At 45.1% G+C, this 26,736-nt stretch overlaps 1 protein-coding gene across 1 annotated transcript; it reads right to left on the reverse strand.

Moving 5' to 3' along the window:
* Positions 1 to 1,125: 1,125 nt before the first annotated feature.
* Positions 1,126 to 23,692, reverse strand: LOC138819735 (dimethylaniline monooxygenase [N-oxide-forming] 2). Its single transcript, XM_070011290.1, has 9 exons — positions 23,598 to 23,692; positions 23,117 to 23,254; positions 13,059 to 13,247; positions 10,163 to 10,325; positions 8,648 to 8,790; positions 8,145 to 8,344; positions 6,472 to 6,827; positions 4,898 to 4,970; positions 1,126 to 3,682 (listed from the first exon to the last, which is right to left on the reverse strand). The coding sequence occupies exons 2-9, from the start codon at positions 23,246 to 23,248 to the stop codon at positions 3,331 to 3,333; spliced, it is 1,608 nt and encodes a 535-aa protein (XP_069867391.1). The 5' UTR covers positions 23,249 to 23,254; positions 23,598 to 23,692; the 3' UTR covers positions 1,126 to 3,330.
* Between the last annotated feature and the right edge of the window lie 3,044 nt (positions 23,693 to 26,736).

Consider the following 26,736-nt stretch of genomic DNA (forward strand, 5'->3'; position numbering starts at 1 on the left):
CTTGCCTTGCATGCATGAGGCCCTGGATTCAACTCCTCAGCACCACATAAGCAGAAAAAGCCGAAAGTGGTGCTGTGGCTCAAGTGGTAGAGCACTCGCCTTGAGCTGAAGAGCTGAGGGACAGCGCCCAGGCCCAGAGTTCAGGCCCCCACGACCGACAGGAAAAAAAAAAAAAGCTTCAGCATTATTCTGTGAATCATAATTTGAAACAAATGATCCCAGACAATATGTCTGGTATGGATAGTTTTATATTCAGGACACCATCTAGAGTCAGAGAGAGGGTGGTCTGAACGAGGTTTGCTTTCTAGGAATGAATTATTCATGCTGTTCTAAAGGTATCCAGATATTCGGGGGAGGTTTCAAGCGATTTGTAAAGTTATTCAAGGTTATACATTTGTTTCATAATAATGTTTCTTTAATGACACGCTTTCTTCCCACTAGGTTTCACATGAACCTGACAAGTGTCTCTGAGTCTCTGTACCGAGAAGTAGACGCACAGGTACTTCACGGGTATTTCCTGCGTAATGGTTATCATTCACTGGAGCTAGTTGGGAGAGTCCATCAGAACAATGTCCCACTGGTGGTCTGGCAGGAAAGCCTCTCTAAAATGGTCAGATGGAGATACTTTAGGCTTGTGTGCTGCAGAGTTGCTGCTTCCCATACTCAGCTCTACCACTGATAAATTAGGGGGTGTGGCCAATGAAATTATTAATAAAAACAGATGATAGGCTGGATTTGGTCCATAGGCAGTAAGTAGTTTCCTGACTTTTCTAATAAGGCTTGATAATTTCTAAAGTTATGATTAACACAATGGATTGTAAACAGTCTTTCATATTTGGGAAAGTAATTATTTTTTTAATCAAGAACTAAAACTATATGCACATTTGGGAGTTTTAAAGGAATATTTATTTATTTATTGTGGGTCGTAGGGCTTGAACTCTGGGCCTGTGCTCTTCAGCTCAAGGCTAGCGCTCTACTGCGCAAGCCACAGTGCCACTTCGGGTTTTCTACTGGTTTATTGGAGATAAGGGTCCCACGGACTTTCCTGCTTAGGCTGGCTTTGAACCGTGATCCTCAGATCTGAGCTTCCTGAGTAGCTAGGATGATAGGCATGAGCCACTGGCACTTGGTCTAAAGGAATTTATTTATAAAATAAAGAAATTGAGTATAACTGGAACAACCGTGTAATTTTAATGAACATTAAAGAAAAAGTTCCCCTTGGTAGAGAGTGAGAATGTGAAGGGAAGAAGGCAGGCTAAAGTTAAGAATGATGCTCACACAGGCTTGAGAGACCTAAGGAAGGAAAATCTGCCTTACTGTTCACCCTCCTTGTTAGAGGTTTTAGTCTGGTTTCCCAAACCAGTGCAACTTGTCTCTCAAAGCCTAGTTTATAGAAAGAGCATAGCCGAATGTTTATGGACAGCGTTTATGGACATTGAATTGCTTGTATCTTATTTTAGTCTTCTGTTCCAAGGAAATGTTTGTCTCTCCTAACTGATACGCTTTCTTTTATCAGATGGCAAAGATCAACATTCAGTTCAGCATTTTGGCCTGGTGTTCTGTAAGGCTGGTGCTACACACAAGGCTCAATCATTATGGTTCGTCTACTTGGTAGATAGTACTTTTCTCTTCAATTCTTATTTTTTCAAAATGTCCATAATTATCTTTCATGTTGTCGTTGAAACAGTTTCAGTATACTGCCCAAGTCAGCCTGGGCGCTGGATCATCCGGGCTGGCCTCAAACTTACAATGCTCTCTACTCAGTCTTGCCTAGTACTGAGGTTATAGGCAGAGGCCTCCATGTTTGGTTACTTGATGGTTATCTTTTTTTTGTTTTGTTTTGTTTTGTTTTTGGTTGGTCATGGGGCTTGAACTCTGGGCCTGGGTGCTGTCCCTCAGCTCTTCAGCTCAAGGCTAGCACTCTACCACTTGGGCCACAGCACCACTTCTGGTTTTCTAGTGGTTTATTGGAGGTAAGAGTCTCACGGACTTTCCTGCCTGGGCTGGCTTTGAACCGCCATCCTCAGATCTCAGTCTCCTGAGTAGCTAGGATTATAGGCGTGAGCCACCGGTGCCCGGCTGACTCAATGGTTATCTTAAGTGTTAATATCTAGATATCTTTCACTGTAATTTCCTTTAAATGAATATTTTGGCCTACCTGAAATATAAACCAAATATTATAGATAAAATCAAGTAGTTCATATTTCCATGTAATGTAATGAGCCTTCAAAACTAACGTGCTAAAATAAATGATTAGTAAGTACTTTATTTATAGTAGATGTCTTATAAATAAGTGTCTTGTGGATGAAGTTATAACCTTCAGTTCTAAAGTCCATCCATCCTGGGCTCCAATTTGAGCTTCATCTAGGATTAGACATGTGATTTTGTACTTGTTATACAACTGCTCTGAATCTCAGTTTTATATCTGTAAAGTGGGTATTACAGCTGTTTTCATCTCAGAATTGTTGTGGGAAGCAAAATATAATATATATGATGTATATACAGCACAATCTGGCCTATGATAAGCATTTCACATCTTATATATCTATTATCTATGTTTTTAAGCTAACTATTATGACATCATTACTTATATTCTTATCTTACTTATTTTATATTCTTACTTATATTCTTTTTCTGCCCCAAATGTAAGCAATGTAACTATTTTCTTAACTTATTTGCTTATCAGTGAGCTTTATACTTGTTGTATTTGTCATTTATAGGGTCGTTGTTTTGCTTAGTAATGAGGCCCTCCAGTGTTTTCGGTTTGGTTTGGGGCAGGGTTTCAATCCTCCTGAGGGCTGAGTTTACAAACGTGTGTCACCACCACTTTCTGCAATTCAGTGTTTTTTAGTGATCCTAGCCAATGGCGCACAACAGCATCTGAGATCTATCAAATAGTAGAATCTCTAATGATAATGATAATAATAATAATAGGACCACTGCTGAGTACTTTGTGCAAGAGTTTTCAATACCTTAGCGCTATTAAAATTGTTGGTAATTTACACTACAGATCTTGCTTTTCATTCTGTGTAATTCTATCACATAGCTCAAGCCCTATCCAGGCTGAGAGTGCTATTGATCTGGGCGGGGCTTATTTAATTGTACTTTTCTCCAAAATTAATCACTAATTACCTTGAGGGAAGGGTAAAATGGCAAGGAAATAATTTTGGTTTTACATGTAGACCTAATTCTCCCATTTCCCTACAATTAATCCTTTTACTTGTCTTTCTAACGTGAACATTTAGAGTTAATATTATTTCTTGTAAGCCTTCTTTTTCTTTAAGAGGTACTGAGAAAGTAAGAAAGCCGAAAAAGTGGTTTGCAGACAGATCAGAACCACTGAAAATGGAAAAAGAAGGCAACAATCAGAGTGAAAAGCCCCAGGACTTTCAGCAGGAAGGGAGAGGGGAAGCGAGATGAGTGTTTTAGAGCCCGTGTCTTTAAGGGCTTTAGGATCCGTTGCTTCTGCGTGAAGATGGCGTTCCTAGCACCTTCCCATTTCCCAGGCCCGACCAGCCGGTACTGATAGGAGTTGCAAGGCCCAAAATAGAGTTTCACAGCCAACTTGGGATCTTTGAACAAGAGAGAGGTGATGTCTGGCTTTGCTCCTATCTCTAAAGCGAGCTCATCCAGGTAGTCGACGTAATTGGTCTGCAGTATCTGGCTCTGGCTTTTCCCAAACCTGAATGAAGAGGGCGAAAAAGACATATCATAAAATGTTCTCACTTACGTAAGAATGTAAGGCCCTCACTAGCAGTTGAGAAAAGTGGAGGGAAGTACGGATGGACGGATGAATCGCTGTAAGCTTAGCCCCGCAGGAGGCCCTGACTCAGATGGAGAGTAGGCTACAAACTAGACATGGAAAGTCTTGAAAATGAAACTCTACTGATCTAATTATATTGAGAACTTCAATTGGCATGGAAGAGTCATGCATCTGCTCTAAGTCTCCTGGCAAGTATATAGTATGTGAGGCTTGCTGCAGAGATTCCTAACGCACATTACAATGTAGCTCGGCGTTTTCCGCCAAGGAGATGCTTCATATCAACACGTTAAACGAGTGAATACCTTGAAGTTGGGATGGCACGGAATAGATATTTGGTATATGCTGGATGAGTTAGACTTTGAACATGGGGGGTTAACTCTTATGCAAATGCCAAGGCCCCAAAGCCAACTTGCCAGGAGTATTTTGTCATTGTTGTGCCACTTTCCACCTCAGCAAAATCACAAATCCTCCTCACACTCAACCCCTCTGTGATGGGTCTCATGGGCACCCCAAGCCAACTTGCCAGGGATATTCAGGCTGCTGTCACCACTACTGCCCATTTGATTCCCTGGTTAGCAAGCGTGTGGGTGACCTGGGAAGATGGGAAATTGTACATGAACATCATTTACATCTGGAATTATATTATTCCAAGGAAAAAAATCTTCTGATTAGACACAATTTCTGCCTTTAAGAAATCAGTTATTGGGGCTGGGAAGGTGGCTCAGTGGCAGAGCGCTTGCCTTGCATGCCTGAGGCCCTGGGTTCAATTCCTCAGCACCACATAAGCAAAAAGAAAAAAGCCGGAAGTGGCGCTGTGGCTCGAGTGGTAGAGTGCTAGCCTTGAGCTGAAGAGCTGAGGGACAGCGCCCAGGCCCAGAGTTCAGGCCCCACAACCGGACCCAAAAAAAAAAAAAAGAAAAAAGAAATCGGTTATTAAACTAGCATCATCTAGGAATGCCACAGAAATGCAAATTCCCAGTCTCATTCATGAAACTTCTGATTCAGTTGGGATGGGTGTAGCTAGGCTGCATTTTAATAGACAGATAAGTGGCTTTCATAGATAGTTAGATCACCATACTTTGAGAAGCACCTCTACTCTATGTAAATAACTTTTTTCCCCCAAAACATGCTTACAGGTCGGTTCTTTTTTCATTTCTGTTGATAATGTCTGCCATCATAGTGTTCTTTGAGGGCAGGCTACACAAGCCTAGAAAACAACAAAAGAAGTTGTTTTGAACAGTGTGTCATTACATTACCTAGTTGCTTGTTTTGAGAATTAAAAATCTGGCTATTTAATCATTCTATATCAGATCAGACTGTTTGATTATTGAACTCCAGGGTAAGTCTGCCATGGCCTTTACTGATGTTGCCTGCAAACTCAGTCTACAGCATGGTCTGCAGCATTAAGTAGATCGGACTAAGAGAAGAGGCCAGGTCTACCTCTCCAGCATCTCTTCAATGGTTGGGAGCTGTGCTAAGTGATTTGGACTCCGCTTTGGAGGTCCTAAGACCCTATGAGACAGTTTCCTGTTCAAGGTGACAAGATCAGGCTTGAAAGAACTGAAAAGATATGTTTGGCTATTGAATTTAGGGAAATGAGCTCAAGGGTGGGAGACCTGATAGTTAGGAAAACCAAGTAAGAGGCCGGGGAAAGAAGTAAATGCAGTGAGAGTTGAAACTGGGTCCAATTAAGGATAGGTTCTGGGGCCAAAGAATGTGCATCGGTGCCAGAAGCCTTGTGCGTGTGCCGAGCTCCTCTCCTGTACACAGTGTCCCTGGGCTTCGGGCAAGCTGAGCAATGGCCAGGCTCCCAGACAGCCAGCACCTCAAGTTTAAGCAATCCTAACCGCCTCTGTCATTTGAGGCTCTGTGCTTTCTGTCCTCAGGACTGCGTCTGTCCCACTGAGGACCCACGTGGAACTCGATAGGGCGTCCTTATCGCCCTCTTTCACACTGAGCCCATCATTCGGTCCTGCTAGTTCTGTCCTTCATTATTTCTCCTCTGCCTGTCCCTGTTGGCACCTGGGAAACAGGAGCTCCAAGGAGCCTCCCCCCCCCCCCCTTTAAATCTGTTTCACACTAAGGCGCGAATAACCTGGCTGAATATACATGTGGTCAGGCCTGCTTCTTACTTACACTCCCTCACTGGGGGCCACTGGCTGAAGAGCTTTCTGAAATGCAGATTCCAGGCCGTTAGGCCCGAGTTAATTCAAGAGGCCAAATTTGGGAAGAACCGACTTGCATTTCAGAGACTCGGATCCTTCCCCTAGCACACCATTCCTGTCAGCCTTCCCACCTCAGTCCTTCCTGCCACGCACACCGCGCTTCCGCAGTGCCGTCGGCAGCTCCCAGCGCACATCTTGCTTCCGTGCGTTAGCTCAGGTGATTCCTTTTCTCCACCTGAAAAACTCAACCACCTGCGTGCTCTCCTGTCATCCTATTCGCTAACTACCTTTTCACTCCTTCTCACAGGAGTCTCACAGCATCTGCCAAACCTTGTTAAAACAACCGTTACCATTCCTCTCCGCATCGCCAGGCCCCAGCACAGGCTGGGGGGTCAACGCATTTTTAGGTGATAGAACTGAACGCTCCGAGGTAGGGAAACAAGTCTTCCGAGAGGGCTGAAGTGCCACGTAGATGTTCGCAGAGAAGCCTCTGAACAGCTTCATAACCTGATAGGGATTTGCGAGGTTGAGCTGCCCACTCACCTTTGAAAACCCTCGTCACCCAGCGAGCCTGAAGTTCCACAGTTGGGAAAATGGAACCGAGGGGCTGGATGAGACCGATGCAAGCGAGGGTGGGCTTCTCTAGCTGAGGGGGGAACATGAACTTATACAGCGACACCATGTTATTCTCCACGCTGACAAGAGAATCTTCAAGGAAAGGGAACGAGAAAGTATATCCTGTGGCAAAGACAATGACGTCAATGTCCTCCTCCACGGTGTCATCCTCAAAAATGGCGGCAGTTTCCGTGAGCGCCTTTATCCTTGGCTTCACCTTGATGGCGCCGTAGAGGATGCGGCTCGGAAGGTCATCATTCAGTATGGGTTCTTTCATGAGGTACCTGAGGTTCACAGGAAAAATGAAAACATTCAGAGCTGTCACTGGAGAATCTTGGATCCTCTACATATTTCTAGGGGAAAATATTTGAAAATTAAGGTTTTCTTGGACATCCATAACACTCTGTCTTGATCAGTTGGCCTGGTCCTACCTTATTATCTGACTTTCTTCTCATGCCACACAGCTCTCAGTGAATGAAGGATGATGTTGGGTGAGGTGTGTGAAAGGTATTTGGAAGAAGAAAGCATCCCCAAGCTTAGACACATGCTAGTCCTATGGTGAACTTCTCAGTGTGCTGGCAAATAGTATCTCCTTGATACTTCTACCATTTTTTTTTTTGGTTATTACCTTTCATTATTTTGCTGATTTATGTAATCCCTATCCGATCAGAAAAAAAAGAAGGGAAAATGCACCATATTAACCATGAGACCTACTATAGGATCAGTATGAAAATGAATTTATAAAATTAGGCTTAGTGACATTGTTTATACGATGTCTGTGGCGTCTGCATTTGTGGTAGCGGGGATGGTAGAATGAAGTCAGCTTGTAGCTCGGGAGTTCTTTCTGTCTTGTTCTCAGGTTTGTCATTGTTCTCTCCTTCCAAGGGTAGGAGAGTACATTTTTCCCATAGCACATCTCAGTACACAGCAGTCACACGACTTTTGGTAAAAATTCTAAAGTCTTTTTTTTTCTTTTTTTGAGGGAGAGAGGCTGTTATCAACTAAAGAAAATAAACATCCATAATGTTTGCTTGTGCTTATTATTTCAATGAGGTGTAGCTTGAAGATCAACAAATACTGGCTTTTGGGCAGAGAAAGAAATATGTTCCCAAAAGCTGCCTGTGGGAAGAGTCCTGTGGTTTGTGGAGTAAGGAAAACAAACTTGTCACATGGAGAGTTATTCACTCTCCTTCACCTCAGAAAAAAGTCACCATCTTTTAAAGTCTTAGAAAGTTCTTCCTATACATCTGAGTTCTTCTTTCTGGAGCGGCTTATTACACTTCCATTCTATACCAACATTTTGGAGACAGAGTCTCACTGTTTAATGCAGGCTGGCCTCACTCTCATGATTGGCCTGGCTCAGAGCCGGGACCAGCCTCACTCTCATGATTGGCCTGGCTCAGAGCCGGGATTACAGTAGTGTACCACCATACTCAGCTTTACCCTACCTTCTTACATTCTTATTCTTAAGGATCCATAGAATTCAAACTCCATGGCCTATGTGGTACGTGTATTTTTAGAATCTGAACTACCTTTTAAAGAGAGGTACCTATGGTTTCCTAATCAGTATTCCATTTAAACAAAAAGCAAAATAACTCTACTTGTTTTGAGGCTCAAGCCCATAATTTTCATGGTTGAACCACTGATTCAGCTGCTGTTCCATCATCCATTTGACAACTGTCCGGGGCAGGACATTTCGGAGCATGGAGCTAAACCTAGTGTGGAACACCATGTCCCAGGGGTAGCCGTCTTCCGAGATTCTGCTCATCACCCAGGAACCGTGTCTGGTGCTGATAAATACCTGGAAAACAGATGCAGTGAGCGCAGGGTCCCCGTGGGGAGGACGCTGCCGTACGCATGGCTGCCTAGAGTCGGCGGAGGCCTCAAAGCGAAGTCTGCCTACTTGTCCTTGCCCTGTGGTCACTTTGCCCTCACAGACCGCACCCATGACTCCCGCATTGCTGGAGGAACGCTACTGCAAAGCCCAGAGAACTTCATGGAGACGGGGGACAAGGTTGGGGCTAATAAACTTGGGATGCCCCAATCGCTGCTCCTCCTCCTTCCCTCCCCCCCCCCAGCAGAAGCTAAGCAGAGAATACTTCACCTGAGCGGCCTTCTTGCTCAGCTCAGCAGCAATGTCTGCAGCCGAGTTTCCTATTCCAATCACCAGGATGCGTTTCCCCTCAAATCCAACTGGGTGCTTATATTGGCGACTGTGGAAATACTGACCTTTGAACTTCTCAATACCTGCGGAGAGAAGAGGAGAGGAGGCTATGAATGTTCAAACCAGCAATTATGTCAAGCATTTCCTTTGGGGGGGGCAAGTAAAAAACTAGATATTGTGCATATGGTACATACTGTAGAGAACCAGAAGTGCATATATTTATTAGAGAAAAGTACATGTTTTTGATGAGAGTCAGAAGCTGAATTCTAATTGGTCATTTCCTTATTTTCGATTGTCTAATGTCTCTTTTCATTTGCCTAGCAAATATTTTTTTTAAAAAATCATGAAAGTATGTTGTTGTAATTGTATACTAATTAGACTGATGCCATTGTGAGTTTACCATTGCAAATAAAAAAAAACATATGAAGAGCCAAGTAAACAAAATGTGTAGAATGAGTAAGTAAGTAACATATTGGTGGTTAATTGCATATAAACCTGTGTTCTTTCCTAATGACTACTTTCATGCTTCCCAGAAAAGCGTGGTTTCTTAAAGCATTTGTCTTTTGGGCTTGAGTTAGTTGAAAGAACCAGCAAAGAATTGTCAGTTAAAATACAGTAATGCGGCCAGCAACAGTAGCAGCATCTGGGAGCTCGGTAGAAACACAAATCCTTCAAGAGCTATGGAAGCAGAAATTCTGGATGGGGCCAGCATTTTGTGTTTCTTTTAAACCTTCCAGATAGTTCTGTGTATGGAGCATTAATTTAGACGCAGTCCTTGATTGTATATTAAAAGTAGTTCAGCAAGCTTTTATGGTCTTAGCTCTACCCTACAGCGTTTGAATCTCTGAGAATGGAGTCGTAGCTGATAGGGCTTTGGACGCACCAAATGTGGTTCCGCAGATGTGAACACCGTGTTGGATATTTTCCTGAGGGCCCTGGGTGGAAATGTGCTTTGAGGGAGGGGGCTGGGAGCGTCGGGCTGCAGAGACTCCCTGCCGTTGCCCTTCCGTCCCTGTGCTGTGGCTCTGAGCCTAGCTGCCAGGAATCCTCTCTGGGAATCCAGAACTGTGGGTGTGGCTCTATGGAAAAGGTCCGGAGGATGCTGCACATTGGCGTGCGTTTGGAAGGATAGAAATGGGCTAGGGTGGGTGTGTGGGTAACAGATTCTCCAGCAGAGAACCGGTGTGCGTGAGAATTCTCAGAAGTTTGAGGAGAGACTCTGGGACCCTGGAAGGGCTCCCCGAGTTCTCCGTACAGGAAGTCCCCACGAGGCCATGGGAACCAAGATGGTGTTCGGATTGTATTTTTCTTTCCAGCTCTGTTCAACCTTCGCTGCTATCCCCGGTCACGACAGTGATCCCATCCGCCAACTCAAACGGCATAGGTCTGTAACTGTATGTGTTTGGAGACCCACTCAATAAGCTGAGCGCCCCCCACCCCCACCCCAGGCCTCACCTGGAAATGAATCCAGTGGAATGTTGGGTATGATGTGGTGACCGCTGCAAACCATGACCGCATCGAAGACCTCGCGTCTCTCCTGGCCATGGCTCTGGGTAACAACCTCCCACTGGCCAGAGGATGGGAAGTCGGGGAGTTTCTTCACACTAAGGACGGTCGTCTTGAACAAACACAGAAAAGGCTCTGCTCATTACTCGAGCATAGCGTGGGTCTTGTCTGGGGCTTGGAAACAGCAATGAATAAAGTGTTATGTCCAACTTCATTTGGTTTCCTTTTGAGTGCATTGCAGGCCCCTGAGTTCAAACTCTACCAAGTACGTCCTTTTCAATCTTTGGTGGGCATAACTAAGTATCTGCAGCTGCGTGCAGAAGAGAGGATTCAGAAGCAGAAATCGGAATGTTCAGGGTGCCAAGTACTGAATAAAGACTGGAGTGAGAAAAGAAATGGAAGACAAGTCTGGCCAGTGACACAAAGTAACGTCAGTCATTGCATGGGTTAAATGTTTTTCAAGAAGCTTTTCTATGTCCACTTCTGTGTGAGCTCTCAGGAAAAGATTTCATGTGAAACTCTCCACAGTGTGACTGGCCTATTATTAGATCTCTTGAATAGTCGTGGTTAATATTCATTATTTTCCAAACAGTACATCACATTAGCAATACAGTTCACGATTTCATCTGAACCAAAGAATTCGTCAGCTCACTGGTTTGTTAAATCTAGTTCACTCTGGAGGTCCATTAGTTTTCAAAGGGGTTTACAGACATCTCCTGTGTGCTATGATCAAGAAACAATGTCAGCCAGAAGCAAAGCTTGCCACACTTGTAGAGAAGTATCATATACCTTTTCTTGTTTGCAAGCATTTGGCTCTCCCTGGTTTGGGTAAGTGTCCCCGAAGGCCTGTGTGTTGAGGGCTTGGTGTTCTTCCCATGCATTATTGAGAGGTAGAGGAACCTTTAAGAGGTGGAGCTTGTTAGAGAAGGTTAGTTCCTTGGATCATCCCCTTTAAGAGGATACTGGGGCTCCACCATGTGTTATCCGCCATGATGCTCGGCTGGCCACAGGCCCAAGACAATGGGCTGAAAGACAAGCGGCCGCGGATGGAAACCTCTGAACCTGTGCGCCGAAATAAGTCTGTTTTCCTTTATTAAACTTGATTATCTCACGTGTTTCCCACAGTGACTGAAAGCTGACTTCTCACAGCCAGGTTTTCAAAGCCGTCATATGCTATTTAATTATTCGGAGCCAGTGACTTGTAGAGCCGTCTCCATTTGAGCATAGCATGAGGGACAGCAGCAGAAGGCAGGGAAAGCACTGGGGAGCATGGGGGCAGGTCCCCGCGGAGGGTTAAAGACGCAGGTGCTGTTTAAAGTGTGATGTCAGGACTACTGCCTTTGGCATCACCCAGGAGCTTGCCAGACTCAGAACTCACCCAAAGCCCGTTGCGTGAGAATCCATGTTTTAACAAGCTGTTCAGGGAAGTCGTGTCCCACTAACTCTCAAGAAGCGTTGAGGTACAGCACATTATCTCAATGAAGCAACAAGCCTCTCTCTGTTTGCCTAGGTTTTTCATTGGGTGGGCCTTAACATCGATCACTTGTGCCAGTCCAGAGATGGACAAGTGGATATGAGTCTTTCAACCCTCTTTCTCCTCCAGAAAACAACAGCGGCACTAACACTAGAGAAATACCTCTCTTCCAATTTTAATATATATGTAAGGTAGTGAGTGCATTTAAGAACAGATGCTATAATTACATCTCATAGGAAGAAAGTATGTTTGTTAAGTAGATTGATAATAAGTGGACAAAGTCCTATCAGAGCTTCTGGTATAAAGAAGCTGTCCTTTATAGGCTATATCTCATAGGAATTGGAGGGATGCTGCACTGAGGAAAACTGGACATTCTAATAGTATTTAAAGAGACTGCTATCAAAATCAACTATAAATTAGTACAATGCAAGGTTGGTGCATATGCAATTAGAATTAGTAAGAAAATAAAGTATGGTAAAAAAAATGTAAGCCTTACTAACAGAAATGCTCCAGAAAAGGATTTAAAATTTATTTTCTATGCAGTTACTATTTTTCAGAGTGTAGGTTATTGACAAAACATAGCACATTTAATGAGAATATTATGATTTTTGTTGTTAGTTTTGAACGTTAAGGAAGAGGTAATCTCAAGTGTATTTCAAAATGGTCAGATCACCTGTATGTTGCTAGAGATTTCACCAGAAAAACAATTTGCAAAATTTACTTCCTCGTGCATCTGAGATGAATAGGAAGTAGCAAGTTTTTTTTAACACAGTGAAGAAATCTCATTTCTATACAGAAGTTAAAAAAATAAAATATAGGGCTGGGAAGGTGGCTCAGTGGTAGAGCGCTTGCCTTGCATGCTCAAGGCCCTGGGTTCGATTCCTCAGCACCACATAAGCAAAAAGAAAAAAGCCGGAAGTGGCGCTGTGGCTCAAGTGGTAGAGCACTAGCCTTGAGCTGAAGAGCTGAGGGACAGTGCCCAGGCCCAGAGTTCAGGCCCCACGACCGGACCCAAAAAAAAAATATATATATATATAATTTCTTTACATATATTCTCTCAAGACTGTGAGGCTAGGAGAATTTGCTGGAGGGAGAAAATACTAGTTTAAAGGCAATTTGTCATCGATCCATCATTCAAACCTTGAATGTTGACAGATGATCTTCTCATTTGTGTTAATACATATGACAACAGTATCAGAGGCAATGGCCTGACGCTTGGGGTTCAGTATCATGCTCCTATCTTTCCACAAAGAATTGGAGCAGGGAGGGCAGTTTGCGCACCGTTCCTTTCATCATCAGTGTAACTTTTCCATTCACATGCAAACAGAACCATCATAGAGAGACCCATCCTCCACCTCCCAAATATAATACCTGGAACTGGATGTATTTGAGAAGATCAAACTTTTTTGCAAAAATCCTGAAGTATTCTAGGAGCTTAGAGTTGTGCAGGAAGTTTGGGAAATCCTCCGGCATCGGGAAGTCGCTGAAGCAGGACATTTCCTTGCTGGTATTGGTGATGACGGAGTGATAGATGCTTGCTCGACCCTCTTCCACATGTTCCTAGAGGATCAAGCAAGACAATTAGTGGCACAGCTCTTTACAAATGATGTGGCTCCTGGCAATTCATACCTCCCAGCTCTGAGGGATGGGCGCTCTCTCTCTCTCTCTCTCTCTCTCTCTCTCTCTCTCTCTCTCTCTCTCTCTCTCTCTCTCTGTCGCATGACTAAAATATCCAGGTAGGCAGAAGCTCTGCTGCTGAGCCCCATTGGCTCTGGTTATTTCTGCACTCTGATCAGTCTCCCTGGTCTGGTCTAGACCACAATTCTCCTATTATTTCTTTTTTACTGTTGCTGGGATGACAGATTGGTATCAGCATGTCCAGCCGTTCTAGTTGAGACAGAGTCTCTTCACTCCCAAAGCTCCTTCAGCCTGCTTGGAACTGAAATCCTGCTAATCTCAGGTTTGCTAGGAACAGTTAACATTATGGATGTGAATCAAGGGCACCTGACCTTTTTTCCCCCTGCCCAATCTTTAGTCAAGATTCCTTAGGTTTTTGAAAATGCCTAGTAGAAAGCAAGTCGCAGTGTGGTGTAGCAGGAGAAGGTTGGCCATTGGATCTGTCTCCTTTAGAGGGAAGTCTGAGGTAGTCTGTGCCCCTGGGCTTCGGTTCCCTCATCTCTAAATCAGGGGCGTGCCCAGTGGCACACCCCAAAATATTATAAAAAGAGGGAGTTTTTGTGATTGCGTTTCCTAATTGTAAGGCCTCGCCACACCCACTATAGGTACTGAAGCTGAAATGTGTGCTCTCAAATCAGGTCCTTTAAGAGCCATGTGCCCAATGCCCAGTATCTTCTTCCCTCAATCCTTCCTACCTCTTTTTCTCATGGGTTCATGTATGCATCATTCATTCACTCATTTATTTTATTTTACTTTTTAACCAGAGGGGTTTAGGTCATTACCATCTGCTTAGGATGCTGCACAGGGTACTGTGTAACTCTAAATAAGCTTTGTCTCTGGCCTAAATGGGCTTTTAATCTACAACACACATGCCTAGCACACACCACTTACTTGTTTGCTCACTCATGCTTACCCTTGGCTTTTTCCAGCAGTGCGTTTCACTTTTTTTGAATCAGAATGACAAGGTGGTGAGAACTGTGTTATCACCAACAACTTACCGGCTTTCTAGGTAATTAGACTTTACTGTGGTGTGTATTGGTAAGTATTGAATCCTAAAAGAGTTCACAATAAAGCATGGAGATAGAAATAAGTTTCTGGCTTCTATACAGGCATACAAAGATCTGAACTTTGGATGAAAAAAATGGCATTTTTTTTTCTTTTCAAACACTAGCTTCAAATTGCATAATAGCAGGGTCAAATAGATGTGTAAACTTTTTTCTGGTTGTTCAGCATGACTGAACACAATGTCCTTGGCAGGACTGATGCCTGCGTTTCTTATCTAACCAGCTTCTCAAAATGGGAACTATTTCATTAGAAATACTGCTTCCCTCCCCCACATCCCCAGATCATTTTGTGAATAGTTCAGGGCCTTGACGACCCTACCGAGTGGACTGAGTCCTTCACCCTAAGGTTCCAGGACTGTGGACAGGTTACCCGACCCACTTCCTTCATTTCCCCTTGTAAGACGTGGCTCATGAATAGCTCTGGCATCCAGGAAGTCTCTCTGTAAATGCGCTTAGCACGATGCCTACTTCAACGTATATACTCTGTCTGCCTCTCTCGCAATTGCTGCCATTAAGCGTATTCGAATTAAACTCACCGAAGCAGCCATAGTATTCTGCTGGCGTGAGAGTGTGATCTATAGCTGGAACTTGGGTCCTTTCCTTGTTTTGTTTTCTTTCTTTCTGAGTCTTAATAAATTGGCTTAACATGTGCTTGGATTTTTCAGTCAGGTCAATCGTCTGGGGAGCTGAGTCTGAGAACAGAGTCTAACTTCTTAGCCTGTTGAGTAATCTTAGGGCCAGGACAAAACTCTTCCCTGGGGTTTTTACTTGTGGTTTCTCAGCAAGCACTGATGTCCTCATGGCTCCTTCTGAAGTGAGCGGCCATCTTTGTGGTTGGGCGGATAAACCGCAGTAAGAGGTTGCGTGGCCAGGGTGTGGGTCAGGCACATGCCTGACTGATCCTAGCTCATCAGGAGGCTGCTTCAGAGCCAGCCGGGGAGGATGTCCACGGAATTACTAAGGAGGAGCTGGAAGTGGAGCTGTGACTCAAGCGGTAGAGAGCTAGCCTTGAGCAAACAAGGCTCAGGGACAGCACCCAGGCCTTGAATTCAAGCCCCAGGACCAGTGCATGTGCACACACACTCGCACACACACGTACCACGTGCACATATGTGCACACATGCACAGGCACACACGTGCACACACAGAGTTGTCTGTCTGGGGTGGTAAAGCACCACACAGGACCCCCGGGGATGGAGGAAGGGGAAGACAGCCTTTGTCTCTCAGAGAACTTTATGATCCTGGGAAATCATAATGGCTTAATAAGCAAAATAGATATCAAATGCTATCCAGCCCTGGTCCCAAGCTTGGACTTCGGGATGAGATGTAAACAGTATGAGTTTACATCTAGCTTCACGTGCCATACTATTTCATACTGCTCTTGAATTAAAATGGATGTGAGCATTGAATGAGAAAATGAAAACAAGAGAGAAGCTTCGCAGGCCACCAGATACAGACAGAGAGAAGACAGAGAGGTGCCGCTTTCAAATGGAAAAATCCAGCCCACATATTTATGTAGATGACTAATGTAGCCTAAGATGATATTATACATGAGTACAGATAGTCTGAATTTGTTTAAGATTATATGTTAGAAGACTTTCCTGACTCAAGTTTAAGATGGCAGAAAACTAAGGTCACAGAGAACTGCTTTGGTCTTTCTGATCTTTTGAACTTTGTCTTTGGCTCTATTAAAATACAAAGTTTGTAATTATAACCTCTTTGTAAATAATAATAATAATAATAATATGATGATGATGATGATGATGGCGATGATGATGATGATGATGATGGAGTTTGTACAAAACTAAATTGTCTGGTCCCAGCACTCAGGAGGCAGAGTCAGGCCCAGCATGAACTTGCAGACCAGGCTGGCTGTATAGCAGGTTTGAGGCTAGCCTCTTGGGTAGGGATTTTCATTTGTAACCCTCTCCCCCTTTCCAAAGTACAAACTCTTTGACCATAAGAACTATTTGTTTATGTGTACGTCTGGAGTATTACAGTCAGCAGTCAGTACATTGTGGAATGAATAGAAGCCCCTTTATCTCTTCAGTAGAAACAAATGACATGAAAATGAGGGTTGAGTAGCCTAGCAAAGGAAGAAAATGGCATTGCTTATATGTGCTATAAACCTTCGTCTATGTAGCCAGCCACCAGTGGCTCACACAATCCTAGCTACTCAGGAGCCTGAGATCTGAGGATTGTGGTTTGAAGCCAGCCTGGACAGACAAATCAAGAGATTCTTTTCTCCAATTTACCAGTAAAAGTACTAGAACTGGAGATGTGGCTTATGTTGTAGAACACCAACTGTAAATAGATAAAGCTAGGGAGAATGAGAGCCCTGGATTCAGTCTTAATACTGGCACAAAACCAAATTATTAAAAAAAAAAACCCTCTGTTCTGTTTTATGCAGAAAATATATGTTTTTTCTTGTAATCCTAGCTACTCACGAGGCTGAGATCTGAGTTTATAATTGTACAAGTAAACAACAACAACAACAATAATAATAAGATTCAGGATTACAGTTCAAAGCAGGCTGGGCAGGAAAGTCCGTGAGACCCTTATCTCCAATGAACCACCAGAAAACTGGAAGTGGCGCTGTGGCTCAAATGGTAGAGCACTAACCTTGAGCTGAAGAGCTGAGGGACAGCGCCCAGGCCCAGAGTTCAAGCCCAATGACTGATACAACAACAAACAACTTTTTTTTCTGATCATATACTAGAAGTTTTGTTCTAGTCTGTGCATGAAAACATTACCTATTTAAAAATAGGTAATGGAAAATCACTGGAAGTATTTCTGGATATTTAGGAAGAGACCAACAGGACCATAGTATTACATACTTGAGTGTCTGGAGAGTTATATATATCTCCTAAGTGTAGTTTCCCTAATTAGGCAGCAGAGTGAAAAAAATCTGTTACGTTGCCTTGTGCTGTGATAAATTTTGAGAACTTCTTCAAGTAAAACTAGGCTGTTATCTCCTCTGGGAAGGAAATGGCTGTGCTCTGAGGGAAAGCCTGCCTCGCTCTAAGAACAGGGCATCATGAACACAGGCCAAATAACACAGAGGAAGGCTGTGAGGCATAGCAGGGATCCAAGTGTGGGCTCCTGGCCAGTGGAGATGGTCTCATGGGAAGCCTCTTTAGGTGATACACCGGGGACCTGCTTCACATTTTATATTATTATTATTGTTGTTGTTGTTATTTTACAGAGCGCCTATATGGAGCCCAGGTTAGCCTTAAATTTGAATTGCCTTTTTTTTTTTTTGTCAGCTGTGGGGCTTGAACTCTGGGCCTGGGCGCTGTCCCTCAGCTCTTCACCTTAAGGTGAGAGTTCTCTACCACTTGAGCCACAGCACCACTTCTGGTTTTCTATTGGTGTGTTTAGAGTCTCATGGATTTTCCGGCCCAGGTTGGCTTTGAACCATGATCCTCAGATCTCAGCCTCCTGAGTAGCTAGGATTACAGGTGTGAGCCACTGGCACCTGGCTTGAATTTCTTTTGCTTCACTCTCTAACATGCTGGAGTTACAGGTGTGACCCACCACCCTCGGCTCTCAGGCACTCGCCACGCTATTTTGAGATTTTTTTTTTCCTGACTGAAATCCTCCTATTTATATCTCCCTCTGAGTCGATGCAGACGTGCGTCTCCACACACCCAGTGTTTTTGGTTGAAATGAAGGTTTCAGTTCCTTTTTGTATGGAGTAGCTTTGAACGGCAATCCTCTGATCTGTATCTCCCAGGCAGCTGGAATTACAGGCATGAGCCACCATCCTAGCTTGATCATTTGTTGTTGTTGTTGTTGTTCTGTTTGTTTGTTTTCTGGAGACCAAGTCTCATTATACCCCAGGCTGACCTTGAACTCAGTCCTCCTGCCTCTGCCTTCCGAGTACGGGGACTGCAGACGCCAGTCCAGCATGATAGCAGCCTTACGACCAACATTCTAATAATGCTGCAGGAATTTCACGGTTGGCCATATTTCTGAGTGCTTCACAGCAGAGACAAAATTGAAATTTCGTACACACTCTTGTTGACCCAAGCTCAGAGCGACTAAGTCCGATAGTCTGTCTGCTTGTTTATCTTCTGTTGGTGGCGGGTTCCAGCGTGAGGCCTTGGGCCTGTGGGCTGCTGTTCCCCCACCGAGCTCTGCGTCCAGCCCTCTGCGTATGGTTTACTTTGGATATCCTGTCCTTCCTGGGTGTGTGCCTGATCCAAACCTGCCTGTTTTAGCTTCTTGTCAGGCACGCAAGGCCGAACCCCGTTTCTTCCATTAAGATGGTGTCTTCGGGTCTTTTCCGTCTCTGTTGGCCCGTAGCCATGACATCCGCGCGCAGCCTTTGCACCACCCGAGAAGACCCCTTGCGTCGCACGGCCCCGCCGCTGGGCTGGAGGGCATCCCACACGCTGCTGGCCCAGGCCAGCCTCAACCTGCAATCTCCTGATCTCAGCCTCCCGGTATGCAGGCTTGCAGGGCTGTGCGGCCAGAGCGTGGGTCTAGACAACGTTCACTACACACAAAGGTGAATTCATCTAAATAGAGCTAAGAGAAAACTACTCTCACAAGGATAGGCTAACAATGACTTGATCGTTAATTGTTCACACAGAAAAGAGCCCCGAGTTTTAACTGACCCCCAGATAAATATGTGTTGTCGGTGTCATGTGAAGGGAGCCAGGCTGAGACGTGACAGCTCAGCACTGTGCCTCATTTGAATATTTATCATTCACCACTTGAGGCTGTACGTGGGGCATGATAATGGATAAATAAACAGGAAGTTAGCGTGAGTATAAAACAAGATAATGTGCATAACAACTCTACAGATTCTAACTTTGCAGACACTCGCTTTTATTTCTCGAGTGCTGCAAAACAGCGCCACGTCTCCCGTGGAAATGCAATATCTAAGCCAAGAGAGGTATAAGCCACAGTGGGAAATCGCCAGGCCCGTTGTTTATAGATTCGCGGAGGGCAGTGACTGCCTGGACCCGCCCTCTGTGGCCCACCGCAGTGCCCGGGACACTCTTCCTACTTTAAAAAACCTTGAATACATTTAATGTATTTGGAGTCACATTTTACAGAGACAAATGATATTTCAGATCGGCTCCAGGGGAAAGATTCTGTGGCAGGCAGAAATCTAGACATGATTAGACGAGAATAATTAAGATTACTGACCCATTACACCCTCCCAAGCTAGAAAAGCAAGGTATACTGGTAATTTCCCTGTGGATACAAAGTATCAAGAATAACAAAGGAAGAAGGGCAGGTAAATGGCTGGAAAAAGAAGTCCTGTTTTCCTTCCTTAATACCTCAGTCACATGAAGAACTATGTAGACATCCAGTTTAGTTCTTTGTCTATCATCTATGTTCCCTGGGGCGAGTTCATCCCCCCCCCCCCCTCGGCTTCTATCCACAAAGGGTTAAGAATTGTATAATCCCCAAGCCTGGGGTAAGGATGCAGAGCTAGCCGCTCACCCCTGCCATGTCCCCCCAAAAACACCAGGGGGTGCTGGAGAGCCTCTGAGGGGGCATTCAGTATCATCACAGCTGGCCTTGGTTCACAGATTTCAAAGTTCTGTTTAGTTTTTAACTTGTCAGAGTTAAGACACTATGTTGAAAATGAACTTTACAACTTGGGGTAGTGGAGGAGGTAACAGTGCTCGAAAGGAAATGGACCTTGCTCACGTAACTGTAGCCCCTCTGTACAGTGTCTTTACAAATTATATATATATTAGGTCTATGAAGTTGTCTTAGAATTGTGCACACACAGAGAAATGAACGACTAACTCATTTCCAGACGGATTCTGGAACAGTCGAGTTGTGAAGAGGCGAAGTTCACCTGAGGTGAAGGTAGCGGGCCCCACCCTCGCGTCAGCCCCCCCCTCCCCCCACACCAGGCCAGGCCCATCTCCTAGCCGCCATCAGCCTCAGCGGGTTTGCTTCGGACAGGTTTCACTCTGCAGACACTGCCTTTGAGTGCAGACACTCTCTTACGGTTCTCTAAGGGGCGTCGTCTTGAGAGAGGCTTGTGATGGGATGTTGATCCCAGGTTCTAGACAAGGTGTATTTAACCCCTAAAAACCCAATGAAGCTCCGTGAATTCAGGTTTTCACTCAACTTATTCAGTCCATAAGAGAGTATTCCTAACACCGAAATTCCTGATACTGGGAATTGGCTCATGAAATGTTTGGGACACGAAGTAATTTCCTGGAATTCATCAAGTCTCACTGTTGCCAGATTGCTCTAAGTAACGCTTACTTCTGCCAATAGATAAGAGATAATAAAATAAGGGACCTTGGCTTTTAGATACTGAATCCCCTCATGAGTGAGGAGACACGGCAGTGATTTATTATTGAATGGAATTGGTTACAGTGTCTTCATTCTTTGCGTTGCGACCAAAGCACACCCCAGCTGCCCTCTGTAATGACCCGGAACGGACAGACGTCCTTGGTTTCCACAGGAATCACCCCTGGTTTCCTCACCCTCTCACGAACCCAACCATTGATTGTTAGTAAGAAACAAAACGACTCAAGCTGGTTTTTTCCTTCCAGTTTTGTTCTTTGCAAAGCTATCTAGCTCAGATAATCCTCCATAAATTCTCATAAACTCTGTTTAGTTGGATGAATCTCTCACTTGGTATTTTCACCATCTTTGCCAAACTTGTCTCAACATAGGATTTATCTGAAATATATACTAGAAGTCTCCAGGAGATTTTTTTATTCTGCAGGCCTGGTAATCGATCTTTAAAAATGCTGTAGGAAAGCCGGGTGCTGGTGGCTCACGCCTGTAATCCTGGCTACTCGGGAGGCTGAGATCTGAGCATTGCAGTTTGAAGCCAGCCTGGGCAGGAAAGTCTGTGAGACTCTTATCTCCAATTAGACACACACGCACAAAGCCAAAAGTGGACTTGTGGCTCAAATGGTAGAGCATTAACCTTGAACTACAAAGCTCTGGGACAGCACCCAGGCCCTGAGTTCAAGCCCCATGACCAGCTCAAAAAAAACGATAATGGTCATATACATTGGGGAAGGCTAACACGAAGGAAATCTTTCTGGGCTTGACCTTCAGCTTGAAGAGCTGAGCACGCACGCTGGGTGACTTTGCCTTCCTCATGGCTGGTCTGTCTTCAGGAAGAACCTTGGTCTGTCTTCAGGAAGAACCTTGGATGTGCTCTGCTAACATGGGAATCTGCTCTTCACAGAGCTAGATACATTCCCTCCTATGTGGAAGATACTCAGACTTACCTTAAGCACAATTATGAACTTACTTCTCTTGAGTGCTGGACTTAAAACTTTAACCTCTCCAAAGCAGGAATGAAGGCTGGGTCATGGTTCTAAGTAGAGACTTAGTTCTTGGAGTCATATGGGTCTGGGCACGAATGCACATTCGTCCAGCTATATGGCCACGAATAATTCACTGATTCCTCCCTTATTTTCTATTTGCATATGTGTATAAGATAAAGAGGTTATGCACAATTAACCCCTACAGAACTCTATTAGGAGTCAGGAACTACTTTAAGCTCTTTACATGAATTATGTCACTTAATCTTCAAAACTACACTAGGAGATAATTAATTTTCTGTTAAGGAAATTGAGTAACAAAGATACAGGGATGCAACTAACTTGCCCAGTGTCTCACAGGAAGGAGGTAGCAAGCCAGTTCACAGGACGGTGGGGAGGAATAATTATAAATCCTTGGCAACTTAGTTTGAACTCACAGCCTTGTGTTTGCTAGGGAGGCGCTCTACCGCTTGAGCCGTGCCTGCGGATCTTTTAGCTGTTGTTATGTGTGATAGCATCTTACTTCTGCAACTGGATGTTCTGGTCCTCCATCCTTCTATTTCTACTTCCTGCATTGCTGAGATGACTGACAGGCATTTTTTTATTGTAATTATAAGCTTTCCCCCCCCTGATTAATCTTGTACTGTTGAAGTAGTTACTGATGGCTACTTATTTAAGTAGTTGTACAAAGGGGTTTTCATTCCACATGTCAGTTTGTAAGCGATCAGCTTTCTGTTGGCCGAGATGGGGGCCTTGCAAACTCTTTCCTTGGGCTGGCCTCTGACTGCAAGCCTCCCCATCTCAGCCTCCTGAGTAGCTAGGACCACAGTGGTGAGCACCTGAAACAGTTGCTGGCTGAAACGATTATGCATCTTTACCACTGTCTACGGATCGTTCTGATTCTAACACAAACGCTGAAGGACAGCTGGCATTATGAACGGAGTGCCTTAAATTATTAGAAAACATTGAATGAAGAGTTTCAAAACAGTTGTGCTAGAGTACAGCCGGTAAAGCTCCGGACTCGAGCACGGTTTCTTTGTCAGAAGTGAGGAGGTATTTCCTAACGAAAGCACGCGGCCCACCAGCTGAAAGAGGAATGGTATCTTGAAAAGAATCCCTGTTAGTTCTATGTGGAAAATTGGTCTGTGATATGAGTATATGCTCTGAGTAGTGTCTCAGGGATTGCTGAAACGCCATTGCTGGGTACAAAAGAAGAGATTCTTTACATGCCTGGACTGGCCCACCGGGCTAGCACAGTGTCGCCAGGGAGGGAAAGGTGCTGCTCCCGGCCTCTATTCCTGCGTAAATACACCGAGCTACAACCCAGTGGAAGCTGACAGCAAGGTCCCTCGCTGCTCGCTGTGCCCCGGCAGACAGCAGCACCAGTCCCAAGAGGAGAGAGAGGGAAAGAAGTCTGGCTTACTTTGAACCTCCACAGGCCTCCGATGTCTTCCGTCCTCTCAAAGCAGGTGGGTTCAAGCCCCTCCTCCACGCAGCACTTCAGAGAGATGAGGCCGCTGACTCCGGCTCCAATCACCGCCACCTTCCTGGCCATTGCTTCCTGTGGAGGAATCAGCCCGGGTCATTGCTGCTTCACCCAGGCCCAGCTCAGAGAGTGCTTCGGTCCGTCAGGCTTTCCCAGCCGTCCCAGTGATGATCCAGTCGGCAGCACCACTTTCTCTAGCCAGATCCCACTGTCTTTTCCCCTTGAGGCAAGCTCAGTGACCTTCTGCGCCCCACTGAGCATCTTGTGTTCAGTGTCTTGGTTTTACATTAAAAAGCAGCTCATCTGACAGAGCCGACCCATTCAATGAACCAGTGCCAGGGACCAGAGCCAAGGCTGGCCACGTTCTGGAGAGACCTGAGGTTTTCCTGCTGAGCCCTTTCCCCGGCGATCGCCTTACCTTTGCTTTTCCTCTCTGGCGCCGTCCCTTGGGTGGAGTTGTTTCTCTGTCAGTTGTGTGTGGAGGCCGGAGTTTTTAAGGGATGGAAGCGGCTGTGAGAAATGGGAGGAGCTTCCCCTCCTCCTCCCTGCTCTGCCAGTAGACCTCCAAGGATTTTGCTAGAAGGCCTGAACTCAAGCAAGAGTCTCCTGTCCTGAGACGAAGCGTAAGTGTGGAATGTGTTTATGTTGACAGCGATACACCACACACCGGGCACACAGATGGGTTAAGACATTTTTTTTAAAAGAATGGAAACAATAACTGCATTAGCAAATTGGTAAAAATGCGTGAATAAAAAGAAACGAACATCCTCCCTAATCTGACCACCAGGGAGAAATCACAGCTAGGGTTAACATTCCAGTATGTTCTTACGACAACTTAATCATAACACACACATTCACAGAAACAATAGTGCCTCATTTTTGACTTGAGTTTTTATCCTCCATTGTGCCAGTAACTTTTGATCTAAGGAAGAATTTCTTTTTCCGCCCTAGGGAGCAGAATTCAGGGTCTCGTGCATTGCACGCGAGGCCGCTGCCTGATACCTGAGCCATGCCCCGCGCCTGTCAGTGACTATTTATGTTCTCCAAATTTCTGTGATGGCTGGCACTCACCATCATGCCTGGCTATGTTAACACATTTTGTGTGTGTGTGCCGGTCCTGGGGCTTATAAATGGAGCCTGGGTACTATCCCTGAGCTTCTTTGCTCAAGCCTACCCCTTGAGCCACAGCTCCGCATCCAGCTTTTTGGTGGTTAGTTGGAGATACGTCTCATAGTCTTTCCTGCTCAGGCTGGCTTCAAACTGCAACCCTAAGATCTCAGCCTCCTGAGAAGATAGGATTACAGGCGTGAGCCCCCCCCCTCCTCCCCCTGCTCCATACTAATGCTTTTAACAGTTGCCTGAATCCTGTTGAGTCGATGGTCACAGTTCTCCTGTCTGGCGGCAGGCACTAAGTCAGGAGGCTACAAAGCCCTTGTATAGCTTGAATGTCGTCAAACTGATACAAGCAAAGGACTCTGTACCACAAGCCAATAAAGCCCATGGTTCTAAGGACGCTGAGATATTTCACACACACTCCTTAGATCAACACTGAACTCTTCCTGGGTGCCAGCCACTGCCCAGGTTCTGTGGATATAAACAAACAAGCCAGACTCCTTGACTTGGTTTGCTCATGGAGGGAGACGGACAGTTATTCAGTGAGATGGAGTTACAAGGAGCTGATGAGGGAACTGTGAAGAACATCAACGGTAAAGCAGGGGTAGTTTATGATGTGGAGCGCGTTTGGGGAGCATCGCTGCCCCTAGTATTTCCCAAACTGAACTTGAGCACGAGAAAGGCTTTCTCCGTCCGAGGAAAGAACAATCAGTGGTTGAGTCAATCAATTGATAAGAAAGATGACCTCCAGTGGCCGTGAGACAAAAGCGCTGAGCACATTCCACAGGCTCAGAGAACAATACGCTCAGTGACTCCTTCACAGCTGAGTCACAGATTTTGGGAACAGCTCAGGAACAATTTTCTAATCATGTGTTCAGCAGCTCTTCTGTAATTAGTTCTGGTATCATTAAGCCTGGTCAGTAGTAATTGTACATCAAATGGGGAAGAAGAAACACCTAGATACGCACCTTAGCCCACGGTGAAGCGGAATGGACAGAGACAGGTGGGCAGAGATGACCTCGTGGAGACACTAGAGCCATTGCATGTCAGGCTAAGCACACGTCCGTGTGTGTGTGTGTGTGTGTGTGTGCATGCATTAGTATGCCACATGCCACGCTTCCTGAGAGAGGACGTGCGTGCAGGCAAACAAACCGAGCACTGGGACGATTTTGTCCTAGTAAACCTTTGCTTCAAGTTCTTGCTATTCTAACAATGTTTATTTTTCTCTGGATAAATACTCAAGGCAGGAATTGCCAGGTCAAAGTGTTTGCACACTTTTAAGACTACAGTGCTCCTCAAATTTGAAGGTAGAGATTTGGGGCATCTTTATTTCTAACAAGCTTGAATAGGATTGATTCCCAGAGGGGTCTCCTAATCACATTTTAAAAAACTGTAATATGTTTGGCTAAGTTGACTTCAAGAAAGCAGACACGTTTAAATAGTGTTTTATATTTACAATGTGTAAATTGTAACAATACTTCCACATACATGACTTTACTATTGTTTACAATGTCCTTGGCTGTACATTAGGCTGCACCACCCACACCTGTTTCATGAAGCCTGTTCTGAGACAGGCCTGGTGAACTACCATTCCTTGTTACTAGAGTTTGTTACTAGGATGGCGACGAGTTTTCTTAAAACCTCTACATCAAGAGCCCTTGTAGCTGGGCACTGGTGGCTCATGCCTGTAATCCTAGCTACTCAGGAGGCTGAGATCTGAGGATCACGGTTCAAAGCCAGCCCGGGCAGGAAAGTCCGTGGGACTCTTATCTCCAATAAACTACCAGAAAACTTGAAGTGGCGCTGTGGCTCAAGTGGAAGAGCGCTGGCCTTGAACTGAAGAGCCGAGGGACAGCGCCCAGGCCCAGAGTTCAAGCCCCATGACTGACAAAAAACAAAAAAAAAGCCCTTGAAGAAATGTCAGGTGTTTATCCCAGAAGGACTTGTTTATTGAATGAATCGTAACTGCTCTCCGGAGGCTGCTCCAGGTGAAAGATCAGCAGCTCTGTTCTACGTGAAGTAGAAGCCTGTCTAGGACCCCATAGGGGAATGTTACCAACAAAACCGCTCATTTTTCTCTGCCCGCTGAGGAACTTTCTAGTCCACAATGCCGTGCCGGTAGACAATGAGATGCTTTCCTTGTTTGTGTTCTGGCAGTCAGTCCTGGCTGTGGCAGTCAGGGCTTCCTCCCTGGCTACGCAGCCCACGGTAGTGCTCAAGTTAATTGCTTGCTTTAGTTATTATTATTATTTTTTGGATGGGTTTATACAGTGTTGCCTGGGCCTAGCCTCAAATCTCAACCCCCAACCTATGCTTCTTGTGTAGCTGGGCTCATAGGCATGGCTGTCACACCACGCCCGGCTTGTGGGTTGAGATGGGGTCTTGCTGGTGTTTTGCGTAGGCCAGTATGGACCAGAATCCTCCCAAATCTCCACCTGGGAAGC

The sequence above is a fragment of the Dipodomys merriami genome, unplaced genomic scaffold (assembly GCF_024711535.1).
Source record: "Dipodomys merriami isolate MVZ:Mamm:240054 unplaced genomic scaffold, mDipMer1.0.p SCAF_81, whole genome shotgun sequence".
Taxonomy (NCBI): domain Eukaryota; kingdom Metazoa; phylum Chordata; class Mammalia; order Rodentia; family Heteromyidae; genus Dipodomys; species Dipodomys merriami.